Source organism: Elephantulus edwardii, unplaced genomic scaffold (assembly GCF_000299155.1).
Source record: "Elephantulus edwardii isolate Elephantulus edwardi_28Jun2011 unplaced genomic scaffold, EleEdw1.0 scaffold00033, whole genome shotgun sequence".
In the NCBI taxonomy this organism is placed as follows: Eukaryota; Metazoa; Chordata; class Mammalia; order Macroscelidea; family Macroscelididae; genus Elephantulus; species Elephantulus edwardii.
The window spans coordinates 12,358,754-12,375,888 of NW_006399783.1; the positions used below are offsets into that span (position 1 = coordinate 12,358,754).

General features: G+C 42.3%; 1 protein-coding gene across 1 annotated transcript; it reads left to right on the forward strand.

Annotated features, from left to right (window-relative positions):
* Positions 1–1,317: 1,317 nt before the first annotated feature.
* On the forward strand, positions 1,318–7,795 carry EFCAB9 (EF-hand calcium binding domain 9). Its single transcript, XM_006884425.1, has 4 exons — positions 1,318–1,453; positions 5,277–5,425; positions 6,355–6,531; positions 7,670–7,795. The coding sequence occupies exons 1-4, from the start codon at positions 1,318–1,320 to the stop codon at positions 7,793–7,795; spliced, it is 588 nt and encodes a 195-aa protein (XP_006884487.1).
* The last annotated feature ends 9,340 nt before the right edge of the window (positions 7,796–17,135 follow it).

Consider the following 17,135-nt stretch of genomic DNA (forward strand, 5'->3'; position numbering starts at 1 on the left):
GCCTCCTTCTCCGGCAGAGCGTCTGGTGGATTCGAACCATGTTCCTCTGGGATTGCAGTGCAGCTTCTTGCCACTAGGCCACCAGAGTTCCCCAAGGGCTCCGGTTTTTAAAGCTTCTAAAATAATGTATTAGCAAAAGCTCTGATTCAAAATCCTACTGTTCGCGTCACGCTGTGATGGTCAGTCTCTGTGGAGCGTAAAGTACTCTCTGGTATCCTCTCTACGCAGGTTGCTATCCCTCTGACTCTTCACACTGCTCTCCACCTCCACCATCTTCCCTCTCCCTTTCCTCCTTTTTTTACTATCCTCCTTTCTTTATATCCTCCTCTCTCTTTTCAATCACTCTCTTTCTCCATATACTCTTGCCTCTCTATTCAACTGGCTCTCTAACCTTCTGCCTCTCTATCCTTCAGCCTCTATTCAATCCTCGACCTGGGTTTTAAAAAAAATCTGTTTGGGCCCTCCAGCCATGTTAATTTGTGTTTATAATGAACATTCTCCTAAGTAGTATAGCACTGGTCTGTCAATTTGCTGTACTGAGCAAACTTGGTATTGCTGTGATATTCAACACTGTGCCACTGGTGTCTCAAATGCTATAATGGTTACACATGGTGAACAGTGTTTGGTGGAGCTCCCAGATTGAGACAAGCTTGGAAGCACGAGTGGCATCCACTCCCTAAACAATATGCCTCTGGAAATGTTATACACTTAGAGAAATGACAATAGTTATAGGACAGGGTTAAGGTCTTTTGTTAATAAGGTCGCTATGAGTCATGATTGACTCAACGACACATAACAACAACAACTCTTCGGCTATAAATGCTCCTCTGAAAACCAATTTGGCCTCAGAGCACAGGTTTTCTTTTCTATTTTAATACAATTTTTTTTCTTTTTAATTGTGATTTTAAGAAAAGCGTACAAAAAATTTCAGATTTTCTCATTCATTGTATTGTACAAAGCACAGGTTTTCATAGGTAGTACACTTTCTTGTTAATTTCTAAAACACTTGTGATTTTTAGTTTAGAACTGGGTATATTTGAATGACAGAGGGACAATCAAATTACCGAAATTCTTAGAATAAAAACATATCCGTAATAAGGCTGAGAGTTTGGAGGAAACAATTACAATTGTTTATTGACTACTCTATTTGATATTGGTGTGGTGGTTGGTTTTTGTTTTTAACCTAGACAGACGTTTTACTGCCAAAGCTACCAAGCTACCTAGTCACTCCCTCTAACATTCTAGTTCTGAGGCAGAGTTCTCTATTCTATTCCATAAACAAACTCTTGTTAAGAGTCTCTGACTCATAGTGCCAAGATGAAACTGAAGCAGGACTCCTTTCTGTGGTACCTCTATCTGGACAAAATATACTGCCTGCTCTCTGTGAGGAATGTGCGGGCCCTGATGGCATACTTTAACCTCTTGGATGTACATCACAAACACACCTTGAATGGTCAGTACCTCAGGAACATTTCCTTGAAGTAGTTGCCTGGTTTTAAGTTAATGGGTAGGTAAACTTGCAGAACCAGAAAAGATGTCATTAGCAAATATTTATCTTACCTTCTACATGAAGCACAGAGAGAATTGTTGACGAATAGTTGAGATTGTGTCTAACCATTGGTAGGCTCCAAGGTCAGGCATCCTGGGTTTGAATGCTAACTTTACCCATTGTCCCTGGTGAATCTGGAGAACATGTCATCATCCTCTATAAGTCTCATTTTCCTCATCTGTAACTTTAATAGTGAGAGACTCTTCATTATTTAAAGAAAAAATAATTAAAAGAAGTAATGTGTGCCTAATGCCAAACCATAAGAATTTAATAAATATTTTGTCACTTTATGATAGTTACTATTAAGATAGGGTACTCTAGTGGTCTAGTGATAAGAGATAGTGCTTCCAACCCAAAGACATGTAACAACAACCAGCTGACCCATGGGAGAAAGATGAGAAATCTCCTCCTGCTGTGATTTACAGCTTCTGAAAATCAACTAGAGGGTCAGCTCTGAGTCAATTCCAACTCAACAGCACACAGCAACAACAGCGCTATTATGAGTAATATTCCTGGGAGTTTAACCACTCAGGCATCAACTTTCACAACTCCTCAGTAGGACTTTATTTCTCATCCGTCAGATGGGTGGTTTGGGTCAGATACTCTGTAAAGGGTCATGTGATTCTTGGTACTTGTGAGTGATTCATAATATTGACTCTCTAGACCCTGTTTGAGTTCACAAACTAGTAAGAGTTAATGAGCTCTAGTAGCCTAGTAGCAAGAGGCTGCACTGCAATCCTGAAGGCGCGTGGTTCGAGGTCACCAGCTGCTCTGCAGGAGAAGGATGGGCAGTCTCCTCCCGTGTGATTAACCGCCTCTGAAAACCCACCAGAGCGTCAGCTCTAGGATACACACAACAGCATAATACCTTAATACAATTTAGGTTCTTTTTAGGATAAACAAAGAAAGAGAAGAGTCAGGACTGGCTCCCTGGGAATGGGTTCGGTTTTTATTTGGTTGCTTATTCCGACCATAGAGAGAGATAAATGCAATTTTTTTAAAGGAAAGTTTTTGTTTTGTTTTGTTTGTCCTCCTATCCCACTATGAAGATTTTCAAATATATTTTGTCCCATTTTAAGGAAAGATAATAGAAACAGAAAACAACTTCTCATACTTTGGCCTCAGTTTTTCTCTTTACATAAAGATTCACAGACAACATGTCACCAAATCTTGACAGTGACCCTGCCCTAGACAGTCAACAAGATGCATCGACACGGTGACTGCAGCAGGGGGCTCCAGTATGTCAGGGATGAAGACTATGGTGCAGGATAGGCAGGGTTCAGATCTGCAGTTCATAGGGTCTATATGAGTCATAGTTGACTAGTCTTGGAGGAAGTGTAGAGGCAAGGACGGTGAAACTTTGAATCATAAACTTTGGGCATGTTGTCAGGAAGGGCCAGTCCTTGGAAAAAGACATCAGGCTGGGAAAGGTGGAGGGTCAGAGAAAGAGAAGACTCTCAACAAGATGGATTGACACGGTGACTGTAACAATGACCCGGGCACATCAGATATGGTGAGGATGGCACAGGGAAGGACAAGGTTCAGATGTGTTATTCATTGGGTCGCTGTGAGGAGTAGTAGTCTTGATGGCAACTAACAACAGTAATAGGTAGACAACTGCTGAACACCTGGCTGAAAATAGCCACGCTGGGCCTAAGATCCAGGGCTTCCCAACTCAAACGCCCACACGCTCTCTCTCCCTGGGATTTCTGCTGAGGAGATGACCGCCTGAGGACAGAACCACTCCCGGGGATATAGTTCACAGAGCGGTGAAGTCCTGCTCATGTCTTCTGGTCACTTGGGGACCAGACAGTGGCTTGAAAGATTGAAGAGACAGCCTGAAGGTTTGCCTTCCTGCGAGGTGGTGACTTTAATAATGTCTTGGGGACTGGAGAGGGCTAGACTCAGCTGGTTTTAAAACTGTCTTTATTCATTAGCCACCTGTTGATTTGTCACAGTGTCTTGCATGTTTCTATGACATTGGGAACTTTGCCAATCGGGATTTCAAACAGCAGCAGGTTCACTCGTGGTGGACAGGTTTCAGCAGGGTTTCCAGATTAAGATAGACTAGAAAGAAAGGCCTGGTGACCTGCTTTCAAAAATTAGCCAGCCACAAACCCATCACTGGGAAGGCATTAAAAATGCAGAATCTCAGAGCCATGACGGGCTTTCTGGGTCAGAAGCCACATTTTCACAAGATCCTCAAGTAAACCCATACAGTTCAAGGTGTGCTGATATAGGTCAATGCATACTTGGACTTTATTATAGAGGAGGGAGTGGTGACTCAGTGGTCAAGTGCGTGGATACTAAGAGGTCAGTGGTTTGAACCAACCAACTGGTGCAAGGGAGAAGAAGGATGAGGCCATTAGCTTCCATAGAGATTTTCCATTTTAGAAACTCTCAGGGGTCATTTTGTTTTGCAGAGTGAGTCAGAATCAACTAAAAGGCAACAGGTTTGGTTTCTAAAATGAATTATAATACTAGTTTCCTTCTAGTGTTGTTAGGGTTCAGTGTGAAGTGTTTAAGGTACCAAACCTGTAGTGTTTAATAATGTTAGTTCCGTTTTCCACAGCCAAATGCATTTTATTTATACTATCATAAGGATTGTTTATACTTTCATAGAAAAGGAATTATTTTTACATTTTTCTTAAGTTCTTTATATATATTTAAAGTAGATTGCCTGGCCTTTCTTTCAAACTACCCCCAGATGAATTTAAGTGAGCTCTGGTGGCGTAGTCTGGGAGGAGTTGTGCTCCTGACCCAAAGGCAATGCATCTCTGGTAGTTTGAATCCACCAGTGGCTCCGCTGGACAAAGATGGACAATCTCCTCCAGTGTGAACTATAGACTCAGGAAACCTGCTGGAGGGTCAGCTATGAGTTAGTTTTGGGTTGACAGACAATGAGCTGAGTGAATGTGGATTAATTTGAACTGTCAACCTTTCGGTTCGTAGCCAAATACTTATCAAGTACATAATCGTTTGCACCACCCAGAAAGCCCAGGTAAAATACCTGCTTCTCCAAGGAAGTCCCAGTGAGAACTCATCTCTCCTCCCAGAAGCAAGGGGGTCTAATGTTCATCCCTGCCTTGCTCTCCTGAATATGAGTGGGAGTCAGGAAGCAAGAATCAAACTTAGAGAAAGGTGACAAGTGTTCAGAATCAGGGAAGGTATAGTAGGAAAGTCTGAAGCAAAAGTTTTCTCAGGTCCGCAAACTAGACTCATTGCCATTGAGTTGGAATTGACTCATAGCTGGCCAGCTCTGAAAGTGGGTTTTCAGAGGCAGTGGATGGCACTGGAGGAGATTGTCTGTCTTTCTCCCACACGGCAACTGGTGAATTCAAACTCCCTGCCTTTGGGTTGGAAGCACAACTCCTTATCACTAGGCCACCAAACCAGCAAGTTTTCAAAACTGCCAACATTTCTGTAACTGCAATGACTCCAGGTAGTGTAACAATGAAATGTGTGTCTGCTAAACCAGAAGTTGGCAGTTTGAAGCCACCAGCAACTCCAAGATGGATAGAGAGAAAAACAACCCAACAGCAACAACCCAGCAGCTTGGTAATTTTTCCTAAAGATTGCACCTTATAAACACAGGGGGCCAATTCCATTCCAGCACATAGGTTTGTTCTAAGTCAGAATCAACTTGGCAGTACATAACAACCAATTGTTCAGCATTTTGGAAGCGTGTCGGAATAATCCATCTTTCTGCTTCCCTACACCTTAACAGATGTGCTGTTCTTTCACTTCATGCATCACGTGACGAACCTGACCAAGTCCCAGATCATGATTACATTTGACATGCTGGACTGGAATGCGATAGGCGAGATTGGTTTTGACCAGTTCTACATTTTGGTTTGCATTCTGCTGTCACATGAGGCAAGTACCAAGGGAGGATATGGGGCCTCTGAGGAGAGAGGGTTTGGTGGCTGCGAACATCTTGCTAATGGCAGCTCAGAATTAAGGACGTGACAAGATGGTTCTCTCAGTAAGAAACAAAAAGATGGCAGAGAATAAATAGTTTGGATTCCCAAAAGGTCCATCCGTAAGCGAGATGTTTTCAACAGCGTCCCCTCAGCTCCTGCTGCTGAGGCTGCCTCTGCCCTTGTCCAGCCCTCTCACACGGCTTCCCCTTCTATCCCCAGCTGGGCATCCTGGCGTGGCATGCTCTTCCACACTTATTTATCTGATGATCCCCTAAGACTAATCTCAAGTCTCTCACTCCGTCTGTGGTTGTTTTCCTCAGTGAGTCAGTCCTCTGAGGGAGTGGAAGACAGAGGTGAGGCATGCTCTCTCAAGGAGTTGGACTAACACAGTGGCTCCAACCATGGACTTAAGGGACAGTGGTGATTGCAAGAATGGATCAGGGTCAGACATGGCCTCGATCTGCGGTACTAAGTGGCCTTACGAGTTGTAGAGGACTTGGCGGCATGTCACCACCACCACCACTACCTTATTTTTGAGGGACCCTCCTCAGGTTGGGTCTATTTACCTTCCTCCGACTCTTTGAATGTGGTCACCATTTTATTGTCAGTGTTATGATGCTTCACGAGCAGGTTTCCACTCTGAGAAAACACATTGCGGTGATGAGTTACATCCAAGAGTAGAACTGCCTGCTTCAGAGGCGGCTCAGGCCCCTTGAGCACAGAACTGGTGTGGGACCTGATGCATGGATGGCAGATGCCTGATCTTAAAGGCCATGATCGTGCCTCCTAGTTTTCTAGGGACTAGATGAGGCTTGACGCTCCAAGCTTAGAAAGTGGCACCAACACCACTCTTCCTTGTCTGATGTATTTCCCTCAAAACAGAGCCATCTGGAAGAACAATTTATCTATCGCCATTCCCGGCCTATCTTTGAGCTGCTCGACCTGGATGGGGACCTGAGAATTGGCCTAGACAACTTCCAGATGTACAGATTTCTCTTCAATATTAAAAGACAGGAACTCACAGAGCTCTATCACGACTTTGATTTCACTGGGGACCATGTAAGTGCAGGTCCCAAAGCAGAGTGTGTAGCCTCTGTTCCAAAAGTAGAGGACAGTGTCTGACCAACCACAGCGGAGGGCTGAGGGGGAGGCTGGGGAAATCCTGCTCAAAGAGGCATATTGCTAAGATCTGGAGAGGATCCCTGGGGGTGCTGTGTAGCACTCCTCACTGATGGATCGCTCAGCAGGTTGAACCCCACCAGCAGCTTTGGGGAAGAAAGATCTGGGATTTGTTCTTGTCAAGAGAGTACAGAACAGCTCTGGAAATCCCAGGGGGCAGTTCAACAAGGTAGTAGTAGACAAGGTCAAGAGGAAACTAGAGATTTATAGGTCCACAGCAGAGTTAAGATTGAACAAAGCGCTGCATTTTATATGTAGCAAAATGTGCCCACATTTAGAAAGGGAGTAATTAGTTTGGGTGTTATAGATCTGAGTAAGTAGAAGGGAAGGGATGCTATGACGGGAATGCAGTGATGGTGAGTTCAGCACATTTTTCCTATTTGAAGAGGACCTCCTTGCTGGGGAAGCAATCAGGAGCTAAGGCTGAGAGGGCAGGACAATCACACTGTGAAGAGACTTAGCCAGCCAGTGGCAAGTGCCTCTCCATGAGTCAGAAGCAGGAAGCTGGCCTTCCCCAGTACTTCTCTATTCTTGATCACTCCCTCACCCATCACTGTGGAGTCACAACTGACTCAAAGCTGATGCCCCAGTGGATTGTCAAAGACTACAAGGCAAATGTGAGGGGATCGCCCATTTGAGTTCCTCTGAGCAGCGGGTGGGATTCAAGCACCTGTCTTTGGTTTATGAGCACAATTCTTAATCTACTATGCCCACAATTGTTGAGTCCAATGAGTTTTCAGTGGCCATAAGTCACGCAGGAGATTACCTATCTTTCTCCCATGAAGTTGCTGGTGGACTCAAACCGCATACCTCTGGGTTGACAGTGCAATTCCTTACCACTAAGCCACCCGAGTTCCCTTTATACCTAGGTCCTAGACTCTAACTATGTTTTAATTACTTAGCTTCTTTAAGTTTCCAAGGTTTTCTTTGAGAAATTATGACAATCCTGCTATCTGGGGCAGGGGGAATCCCTAGAAAACCCTCCCTGAAGTAATTTTTCTTTCTTTTTCAACAAAAGCGCCTTAATTACAAAGAGTTTAAGCTGTTTACTATCTTCTCCGTTGACAAATACCAAGGGAAGCAGAAAGCCAAGAAAGAGAAAGCGGGGGAGAAACTGCTCAAAATCAACACCACTACAAAGTGATGTGCTCTCAAGGAATATCCTTTGGGAAAAAGAACTTGAAAGAACATGCGAATAAAACTGTCACTATATTACAACAAATAAATTCAGAATGCAAAGTGGTTGTTTTTGCATCAACTATTAATTGCATGTTGTTGTTGTTGTTGTTGTTTTGTTCCATAGAGTCGGAACCGACCCATAGCCGACCTTCCAGTGGGTTTTCAGAGGCAGTTAGTTGCATCGGAGGAGATTGCCCATCCTTCTCCCGCGGAGCAGCTGGGGGCCTCAAATTTCATGCTTTTGGGGTTGTGGTGCAACTTCTTGTCACTAGGCCACCAGCGCTCTCTATTAATTGCATGATAATTAATCAACATGCTCTTAATTTTATGGACCTATTGATTTCACTTCAAAAGCATAATAGATGCAGAAAAGATTGAAACTGTCTACAACCTTATTTGGATCTATAATCAATACACTTGGTACCAGAAGTCAGAGACCTCTCCAAATTATTGAGGAGCAATGATGTTAGTTAGAGGACTAAGGTGTGCCTGATTCAGGCCACGGTCTTTTCATTCACTTACTAAGCATCTGAGAGCCAGACAATGAATAATGATGACAGAAGAATTGATACCTTTGAGCAGTGGTGTTGGAGAAGAGTACTGAATATACCATGGACTGCCAAGAGAACTAGCAGAAAGTGAAGCTGATAGCAATCCTATGAACAATCTATGGAGGCAAGGGTGATAAAGCTTTATCTCATGTATTTTGGGCATGTTGCTAGCTAGGTGAGGCTATTCTTTAGAAAGGGACATTATGCCTTGAAAAGTGGAGTGTTGGCAAAAGAGAGAAAGACTCTCAACTACATGGACTGACACAGTGACTGCAGCAATGGGCTCAAGTATGTCAGAGATATGAGGATGGCACAGGCTAGGACAGGGTTCAGATTTGTTGTTCATAGGATTGCTATGAGTTGTACTTGACTTGATGGCATCTAACAACATTGACTGTACTAGGGAGCTCTGGCAGTTTAGTCTGCATGGAGTTAGCTGCACTTCTAACCTAATGGCTGCTTCTCTCTGCTGCTCCATTGGAGAAAGATGAGCAATCTCCCCCTTTTTACAGCTGAGAAAAACCCACCGAGGGTCAGCTCTGAGCCAGTTACAACTCCACAGCAGCGAGATGGTGTTGAGTGACCGCACTCAGAACTCAGAGTGAATCACTTTATCACCGTGTTTCAATTCGGTTCTATTTTTCAGATCCACTCTGTTCATGAGGGCCCTCTGTACTCATATTCTTACCAACACTTAACTGAGAAAAGCAGTTGACAGAAAGTGAACCTTTCCTGACGTTTTTCACTAGTGACCCAATACTCTCAGAATCCATCCCATCCTCCCAGTCCTTAGGCTGATACACTTGGCTGAAAGAAACATCAGATTGACTAGTGGTGAATTACCTCCAAATCTGAGGAAAATAGACTTTTAAGGCAGTCTTTCCTCTGTTGTTGTTGTTGTTGTTAAGTGCTGCCCAGGGACCAAGATTCATTGCAACCCTATGAACAATAGATCTGAATCCTGCCCTATCCTGGCCATCCTGATCATCTCTGACACACTGGGGTCCACTTTTACAATCACTGTGTCAATCCATCTGCCTTCAATAACCCTTGGCTTTTCCAAGCATGATGTCCTTTTCTAAGCACTGGCTCCACCAAACAACACGCCCCGAGTATGGGAAGTTTCACTGTCCTTGTCTCCAAGGAGCACCTGGCTGCACCTTTTCTAAGACAGACTTGTTTGTCTTTTTGGCCATCTATGGGATATTCAACACTCTTCTCCCACACAACAGCTCAAGGGTATCAATTCTTCTGTCATCTTTATTCATTGTTCTCTTGCTTATTCATTGTCCAACTTTCAGAAAAGCATAGCAAGTGGTTAAAAGGGCCATGTTTTGGGTTAGGTGTATGTTAGTTTTAAAATGGACATTTTTCCTATTCAGCATTTTGGGGAGAGAGGTGCCTGAGAGCAGACTTTCCCAATTCCTATGTCTTTTGATTTCTCAGCTGCTGGTGCCAAGGGTGTTGATTGTGGATCCAAGCAGGATGAAGTCACTGACAAGTTCTGTCTCTTCTCCATCTATCATGATGCTGCCTATTGGCCCGGTGGTGAGGATTTTTTATTTCATGATGTTTAGATGTAACCAATATTTGATCCTCTTCAGTTAGTGCTTCAAGTCATCCTCACTTCCTCCAAGTAAAGTGGCATCAGCATCATGCAGGTTATTGATGAACCTTCCTCCAATCTTGATGCCATATTTTTCTTCATAGAGTCCAACTTCTCAAATGGTTTATTCTGCATAGATTGAATAGGTATGGAGGAAGGATACAAACCTTGACACAATCTTTACTGATTTTAAGCTATGCCATGTTCCCTTGCTCTGTTCATACCCTAACTTCTTGGTCTAGGTGTAGGTTTTGCATCAACACAATTGAGTGTTCTGAGATTTCCATTCTTCTCAATGACAGCCACAGTTGGTTAGATCCACACAGTCAAATGACTTTGCATAGTCAATAAAACACAAATATACATCTTTCTGGTATTTTCTGATTTCAGTCAAGATCCATCTGACATCATCAATAAAGTGTCATGGCTTCTTCTACATTCAGTCTGAATTTCTGGCAGTTTTCTGTCAAGGTACTGTTCTAGCCATTTGTGAATGATCTTCAGAAAGACTTTACTTGCATATGACATTAATGATATTGTTTGGTAATTTACACATTCTACTAAATTATCTCTTTTGGGGAAATAGATACAAATATGAATTTTTCCAGTTGGTTGTCAGATGTTCTGGCAAATTTCCTCAAACCAGTTTGAACACTAATGATAAAAAACAAATGAGCTGAGGGAAGATATCAAGGATATCATCTGTGAAGAAAGCAAATGGTCATTGCAAAGACAGGACAGAAAGAAAAGACCAAAATAGATGTCAAAAGAAACTCTTGAAAATGGCATTAGAACTTCGAGAAGCCAAAACAAAGGTAAGAATTACCAAAGCAAAAGAGATGAACAGAAAATGTCAAAGGGCAGTGTGAAAAGACAAAGTAATGTATGCTGATGGAGAGCTAAAGTTAGGAAACAAATAGGGAAGAATTCATATGACATTTCTCAAGCTGAAAAAAAACCTGAAAAACCATTTGGGAAAATCTTAACTTATCCAGGAAGCTTCAAATGAAGCTGAATCACTCTCCCAAAAATAATTGGCAGACACAGAACCATCTCAGGAAGTAATGTGTGATCAAGAGCCTAGGGTGGAAAAAAAAGAACCTATGATGTTGAATGAAATAGTTCAAGCTGCGTTGAAGAGAAACAAACACAAAACACCCAAAAAAACAAAAACAAGGCCCCCCAAATAGATAGGATAACAATTGACATGTTTTGACAAAGATGTAGTCCTAGACTTGTTCGCTAAGCTATGCCAGGACTTTCAATTCTTCCCTGCCACTATGACATTAATAATGTTGTTGTTGTTAGGTTTCATCATGAACAACAGATCTGAACCTTAGCCAGTCCTGCACCATCTATACCATCTCTGGCGTATTGGAGCCCTCTGGGAAAATTGCTGTGTCAATCCATATTGCTGAGAGTCTTTCTTTAACCCTCCACCTTTCCCAGCAGATGTACTTTCTCCAAGGACTGGCCCCTCCTGACAACATGCCCAAAGTATGTGAGACCCCGTTTCACCAACCTTGCCTGTAAGGAGCATCTTGGTGGGGCTTCCTTTACGACAGACTTGTTTGTTCTTTTGGTAGTCAATGGGATATTCAGTACTTTTCTCCAAAATCACAATTCAAAGACATTACTTCTCCTCCTTCTTGTTAGGTGCTGTCAAGTGGAGTTTGACTCATAGCAATCCTATTAACAGATCTGAATCTTGTCCTAATCTGTGTCATCCTTGCTATCTCTGATATACCTGAGCCCATTGTTGCAGTCACCCTGTCAGTCCATCTCACTGGGGGGTCTTCCTGTCTTTCACTGACCAAGTATGATATCCCTTTCCAGGGAATAGTCTCTCCTAGAAACATGACCAAAGTATGAAAGATGAAGCTTTGTCATCCTTGTCTCCAAGGGAGCACTCTGACTGTTCTTTCCCCAAGAGATACCTGTTGATTTAGCAGTCCATGAGATGTTCAGTCCTCTTTTCAACACCACAACTCAAAGATACCAATAATTTTTCTGTCATCCTTATTAATTGCTGAGCTCAGAAGCATAGCAAGTGTTTGGAAAGGCCATGGATTGAATCAGGCACACTTAGTCTTCAAAATGGCATCATTCATTGTTCTTCAGTATTTTGAAAGGTCCCTGACAGAGCAGCCTTGCCCAAAGCAATACTTCTTCCGATCTCCTGACTGCTAGTAACAAGGGTGTTGATTGAGGATCCAAGAAAAATGAAATCACTAACAGTTTTATTAATTTTTTATTCATCTATCATGATACTACATTTTGGCCCAGTGGTAATGACCTTTGTTTTCTTGATGTTGATATGTAAGTAGTCTTTGGTCTTCTGCAGCAAGCACTTCAGGTCCTACTCACTTAGCAAGATTGTGTCAATCTACATAAATGTAGGTTGTTTATGGGTATTCCTCTGATCCTGATGCCACAATTTTCTTCATTGTGTTTGGCTTCATGAATTATTTGCTCAGCATATGGTTTGAATAGATAAAAAGAACACAACCAGGAAGCATAGCCTTTCTGATTTTAAACCATACAGAGTTCCTTCGTGCCAATCTGACAACAGTTTCGTGATCAAGGTATAGATTTAATATGAGCACAATTAAGTGTTCTGGAATCCCATTCATCTCAATGTTAACCATAGTTTGTTGTGATCCATACAGTTAAATATCTTGCATAGCCAATTCTCCTTAGTTCATCCTTATTCATTATCCAAACTTTAGAGGCACAGGAAGCAATTATGATTTGGTTCAGGCATACCTTAATCTTTAAACTGACTTCGTTGATCTTGAAGTCGTTGGCAGTCAATTTCCCCAATGCAACCTGTTTACACTATGGCATTAAGAGTTCTTAATAATAGGCATTTTACTATTCATTTGGGCTGTTGCTGTTGTTATATGCCACTGAGTGAACTACAACTCATAGCAACCCTATGAACAATAGCTCTGAATTCTGCCTTATCCTGAGCCAACCTCACATACCTTCCCTCATTGCCACAGTCACTGTATCAATCCATCTCGTCTGAGGTCTTCCTCTCCGGTGCTGTCCCTCACCCTTCCAAACATGATGTCTTTCTCCAAGGACTGGTCCCCGCTGGCAACATGCTCAAAGTAGGTAATAGGGAGTTTGAAAATTTCTGCCTCCAAGGAGCAAACTGGTTTCACTTTTTGTTTGAGCAAACAAGAGTTTTTGTTTTGTTGGCAGTCCATGGTATGCTTAATATTTTTCTCCAGCACTACAACTCAAAGGCATCAATTCTTCTGTTATCCTTAGTCAGTCTGGCTCTCAGCTGCACAGAAAATAATCAAGAAGACCATGGCCTGGATCAGGCACACCTTAGTCTCTAGAGTGACATAATTGCTCTTCAGTATTCTGGAGAGGCCCCTGACAACAGACTTTCCTAAAGCAACTCATCTTTTTATTTCCTGACTGCTGGTGTCAAGAGTGTTGATTGTGAATTCAAACAAGATGAAACTGTTAACAATTTCATTCTTTTCTCCATTTATAATGATGTCAACTGACCCGGTGGTGAGAATCTTTGTACTTGGTGTTGAGATGCAATCCACATTGAAGACTGCAGTCTTTGACCTTCTGTAGCAAATACTTCAAATTCTCCTCAATTTCAGTGAGCAATCAGGTTGTATCATCTGCATAATACAGGTTATTGATGAGTCTACCTCCAATCCTTATGCCACATTCTTCTTCACAAATTATCTGGTCTACATATAAAGTGAACAGGTATGGAGAGAAGGTATATATCCCTGACACACTCTTTCCCTGATTTTGAACCATGCAGTGTTTTCTTGCTCAGTTTAGACAACTGCCACCTGGTCCAAATCTAGATTTCACATGAAACAATAAAATGTTCTGGGATTCCCATGCTTCTCAAGGTTAGCCACAGTCAAATGCCTTTGCATAGTCAATAAAACACAAATAGACATCCTTCTGGTACTCTGCTTTCAGCCAACAGCTTTCTTGGCTGAAATACCATTGGCAGTGATATCCTTACTACCACAATTTTTCTAAACCCAGCTTGTATTGTTGACTGTTGTAGTAATTTTTTAAATAAGCTTCAGCAAGATTTTGTTTACATGTGGTATTAGTGATACTGTTCAATAATTTCCACACTCCTTTGGATCCCCCATTTTTGGGAATGGAAATAAATATGGATATCTTCCAGTCTGTTTGTTACTCAGGGAGCTGTCCTCCAGATTTCCTGGCACAATGGGGTGAGCACATCCAGGGCGGCATCCATTTGTTGAAATATGCCAACTGGTATTCCATCAATTCCTGGGGCCTTAGTTTTTGTCAATTCCTTCTGAGCAGCTTGACCTTCCTCCTTTATTACCATTGGTTCTTGATCAGATGTTACTTCATGAAATTGTTCTGTCAGTCAGTTCTTTTTGGTACAGTGCCCCTGTGTATTTGAATCTTACATCTTCTTTTGATCCTTCCTGGATCATTCAATATTCTGTCAATGCATCTTTAAATATTGCAACTCAAGGCTTGAATTTGTTCTTTGGCTCTTTCAGATTGAGAAATGCCAAGTGAGTCCTTCCCTTTTGATTTTCTGACTCCTGCTCTCTGCACATTCCGTTATCACCTTTCCTTTGTCTTCCTGAGCTACTCTTTGAACTCTCTTCAAATCTTTAACTGCCTGATTTCTTCTCTTTGTTTTGGCTTCTCAATGTTGTGGTGCAATATCAATCCTATTTAATGACTGCAGTTTCAGGAATTAGCAGTTTGTCCATTCCCTCCACTCCTTTCTTCTTAGGGCTGCTGTAAGAAATTACAGCAAACCGAGTGGTTTAGAATAAGAATCATTTGTTCTCACTGTTCTGGAGGTCAAATGGCTAAAACCAAGGTGTCAACAGAGCCGGGATACCTCTGGAGGCTCCAGGAGAGCACCCGTTCTTGCCTCTTGCAGCTTCTGAGAGTTGCTGCCAATCATTGATGTTCTCTGACTTACCGACGCCATCACTCCAGCCCATATCGGTCCTCACATGACCACCCTCCCTCTGTCTACTTATCTATGTCTTTCTGCCCTCAACTCTTCTTCTTAGACACTAACCAATGGATTAATGGTTCACCTGAATCCAAGTGTGAAATCTATCGACTATGGATGACCCTGCGGGTGTTTGAAATATCAGTGGCATAGCTGTCAGTGTCATAGCAACATGTAAGCCACCATAGTATGGCCAACCTCCCCAACTAAGAAGTAGTACTGGCTGTCCATTTCAGAAATCACAGGTCTTCAAAAACCCTATGGACAAGAGGAAATACTGTTGAATAGAGTGCTGGAAGGTGAGCTCCTAGAGTTGGAAGGCGCTCAAAATGCAACCAGGGAGGAGAGGCATCCTCAAAGTAATCTGCCATAATGAGTAAAGCTTTCACCCAGTGCAGGAGCTTCCTTGGCCTATGGGGCAAGCCTCAAAATGAGGAGAAACAGTTGTAAACATTCAGTAATAACTGGAACATGGCATGTAGGAAAATTGGATATTGTACAAAATGAAATGGAACACATAAAAATCAACATTAGTGAGTTGAGACATACTGGTATTGGCCATTCTGAATCACTCACATGATCTACTCTGCCAGAAATGGCAAGTTCAAGAGGAACTGTGTGGTATCTATCCTCAAAATGATCAACTGAATCCCAGAGGTGCACGGTTCGAATCCACCGGATGGTCTGCTGGAGAGGGAAGGGCAATCTCCTCCTGTACCAGTCAGATCTGATTTGACGGTACACACACAAAAGTAATAAAAAAATTAAAAAATGGTAACTGTATGCACACCTATGTTTATCACGACTTGTTCACTATAGCAGAGTTGGGATCAACCCAAGTACCCATCAATAAATGAAAGGATAGAGAAGCTGTGGTATATTCACACAATGGAATACTACACTGCATTGAAAACAAGAAACTCATATATTATACAAAATGGGTGACCCTGGAGGACATTATGCTGAGTGAAAGATCTCAGCCACAAAGGGACAAATACTCCCCGGCACCACCCCGCTTAGCCGCGGACCGGGAGACCTGCACCCTGAGAACACGGGGCTGCGAGTTGCACGGAGTGTGGGGCCGAGGCCTGCAGTCTGCACGTGCTCTCGGTGCCCCACGCAACCCGCCCGTTGCGGCACTGGGGACTCAGGCCGGGTGCTCTGCTCACAGTGCGTAAGTTCACAGAAAACCATGAATGGGTGACGACAGAAAATGGTGTTGGAACAGTGGGAATCAGCAATTTTGCACAGGAAGCTTTGGGAGATGTTGTTTTCTGTAATATTCCTGAATTTGGGGCAAAATTGAACAAACAAAATGAGTTTGGTGCTCCAGAAAGTGTGAAAGCTGCTAGTGAACTCTATTCTCCTTTATCAGGAGAAGTGACAGAGGTTAATCAAGCTCTTTCTGAAAACCCAGGACTTGTTAATAAGGCTTGTTAGGAAGATGGTTGGCTGATCAAGATGACACTAATTCTTCAGAACTTCAAGAACTAATAATGAGTGAAGAAGCCTATCAGAAATAGGTAAAATCCATTCAAGATTGAAAACAAAACCACTAAAAGTAGTCTAAAACAACTACTCCAGCATAGCTGTCCTAAATTAGTAGGGGTCTAATTTAAGCAGCTTTTAGCAAAACAGTGGAAAACAGAAATGACATGCTGCTGGAGGAAAGTAACTTTATAATGAGTATAAATAAACCAAATATACATTTTCTTCACGTCACACTGTGATTTTTTTTTTTAGTTATAATATCCAGGGTTTATTTATGTGTGGTAAGAATAGTTCTACCAATTATTGGTTCAAGGTAACACTGATATCTTAAGTCTGATATCATTAGTACCTACTTCTGATATCTGTACCTGGATTTGGGTTAGAATATCTAGTGAACTTTTCACAAGAAATGGTAAGTTTTTGTTAACTCTCGAGTGTCAGCTAAAGAACAATACCGTCTTAATTTTGCCATTTCTGCCTTTGCTGGTGCTGTTTTTTTACACTGAAGCAACAAAGGGACAAATACTGCATAATGCCACTGTTGTAAAGCAGGACTGACATCAGCGTAAGAAAAGAGGGGATAAATAATGTATACTGCATTGAAACAGATGAGGGAGAGAACTGTTTAAAAGGGATATATGATTAG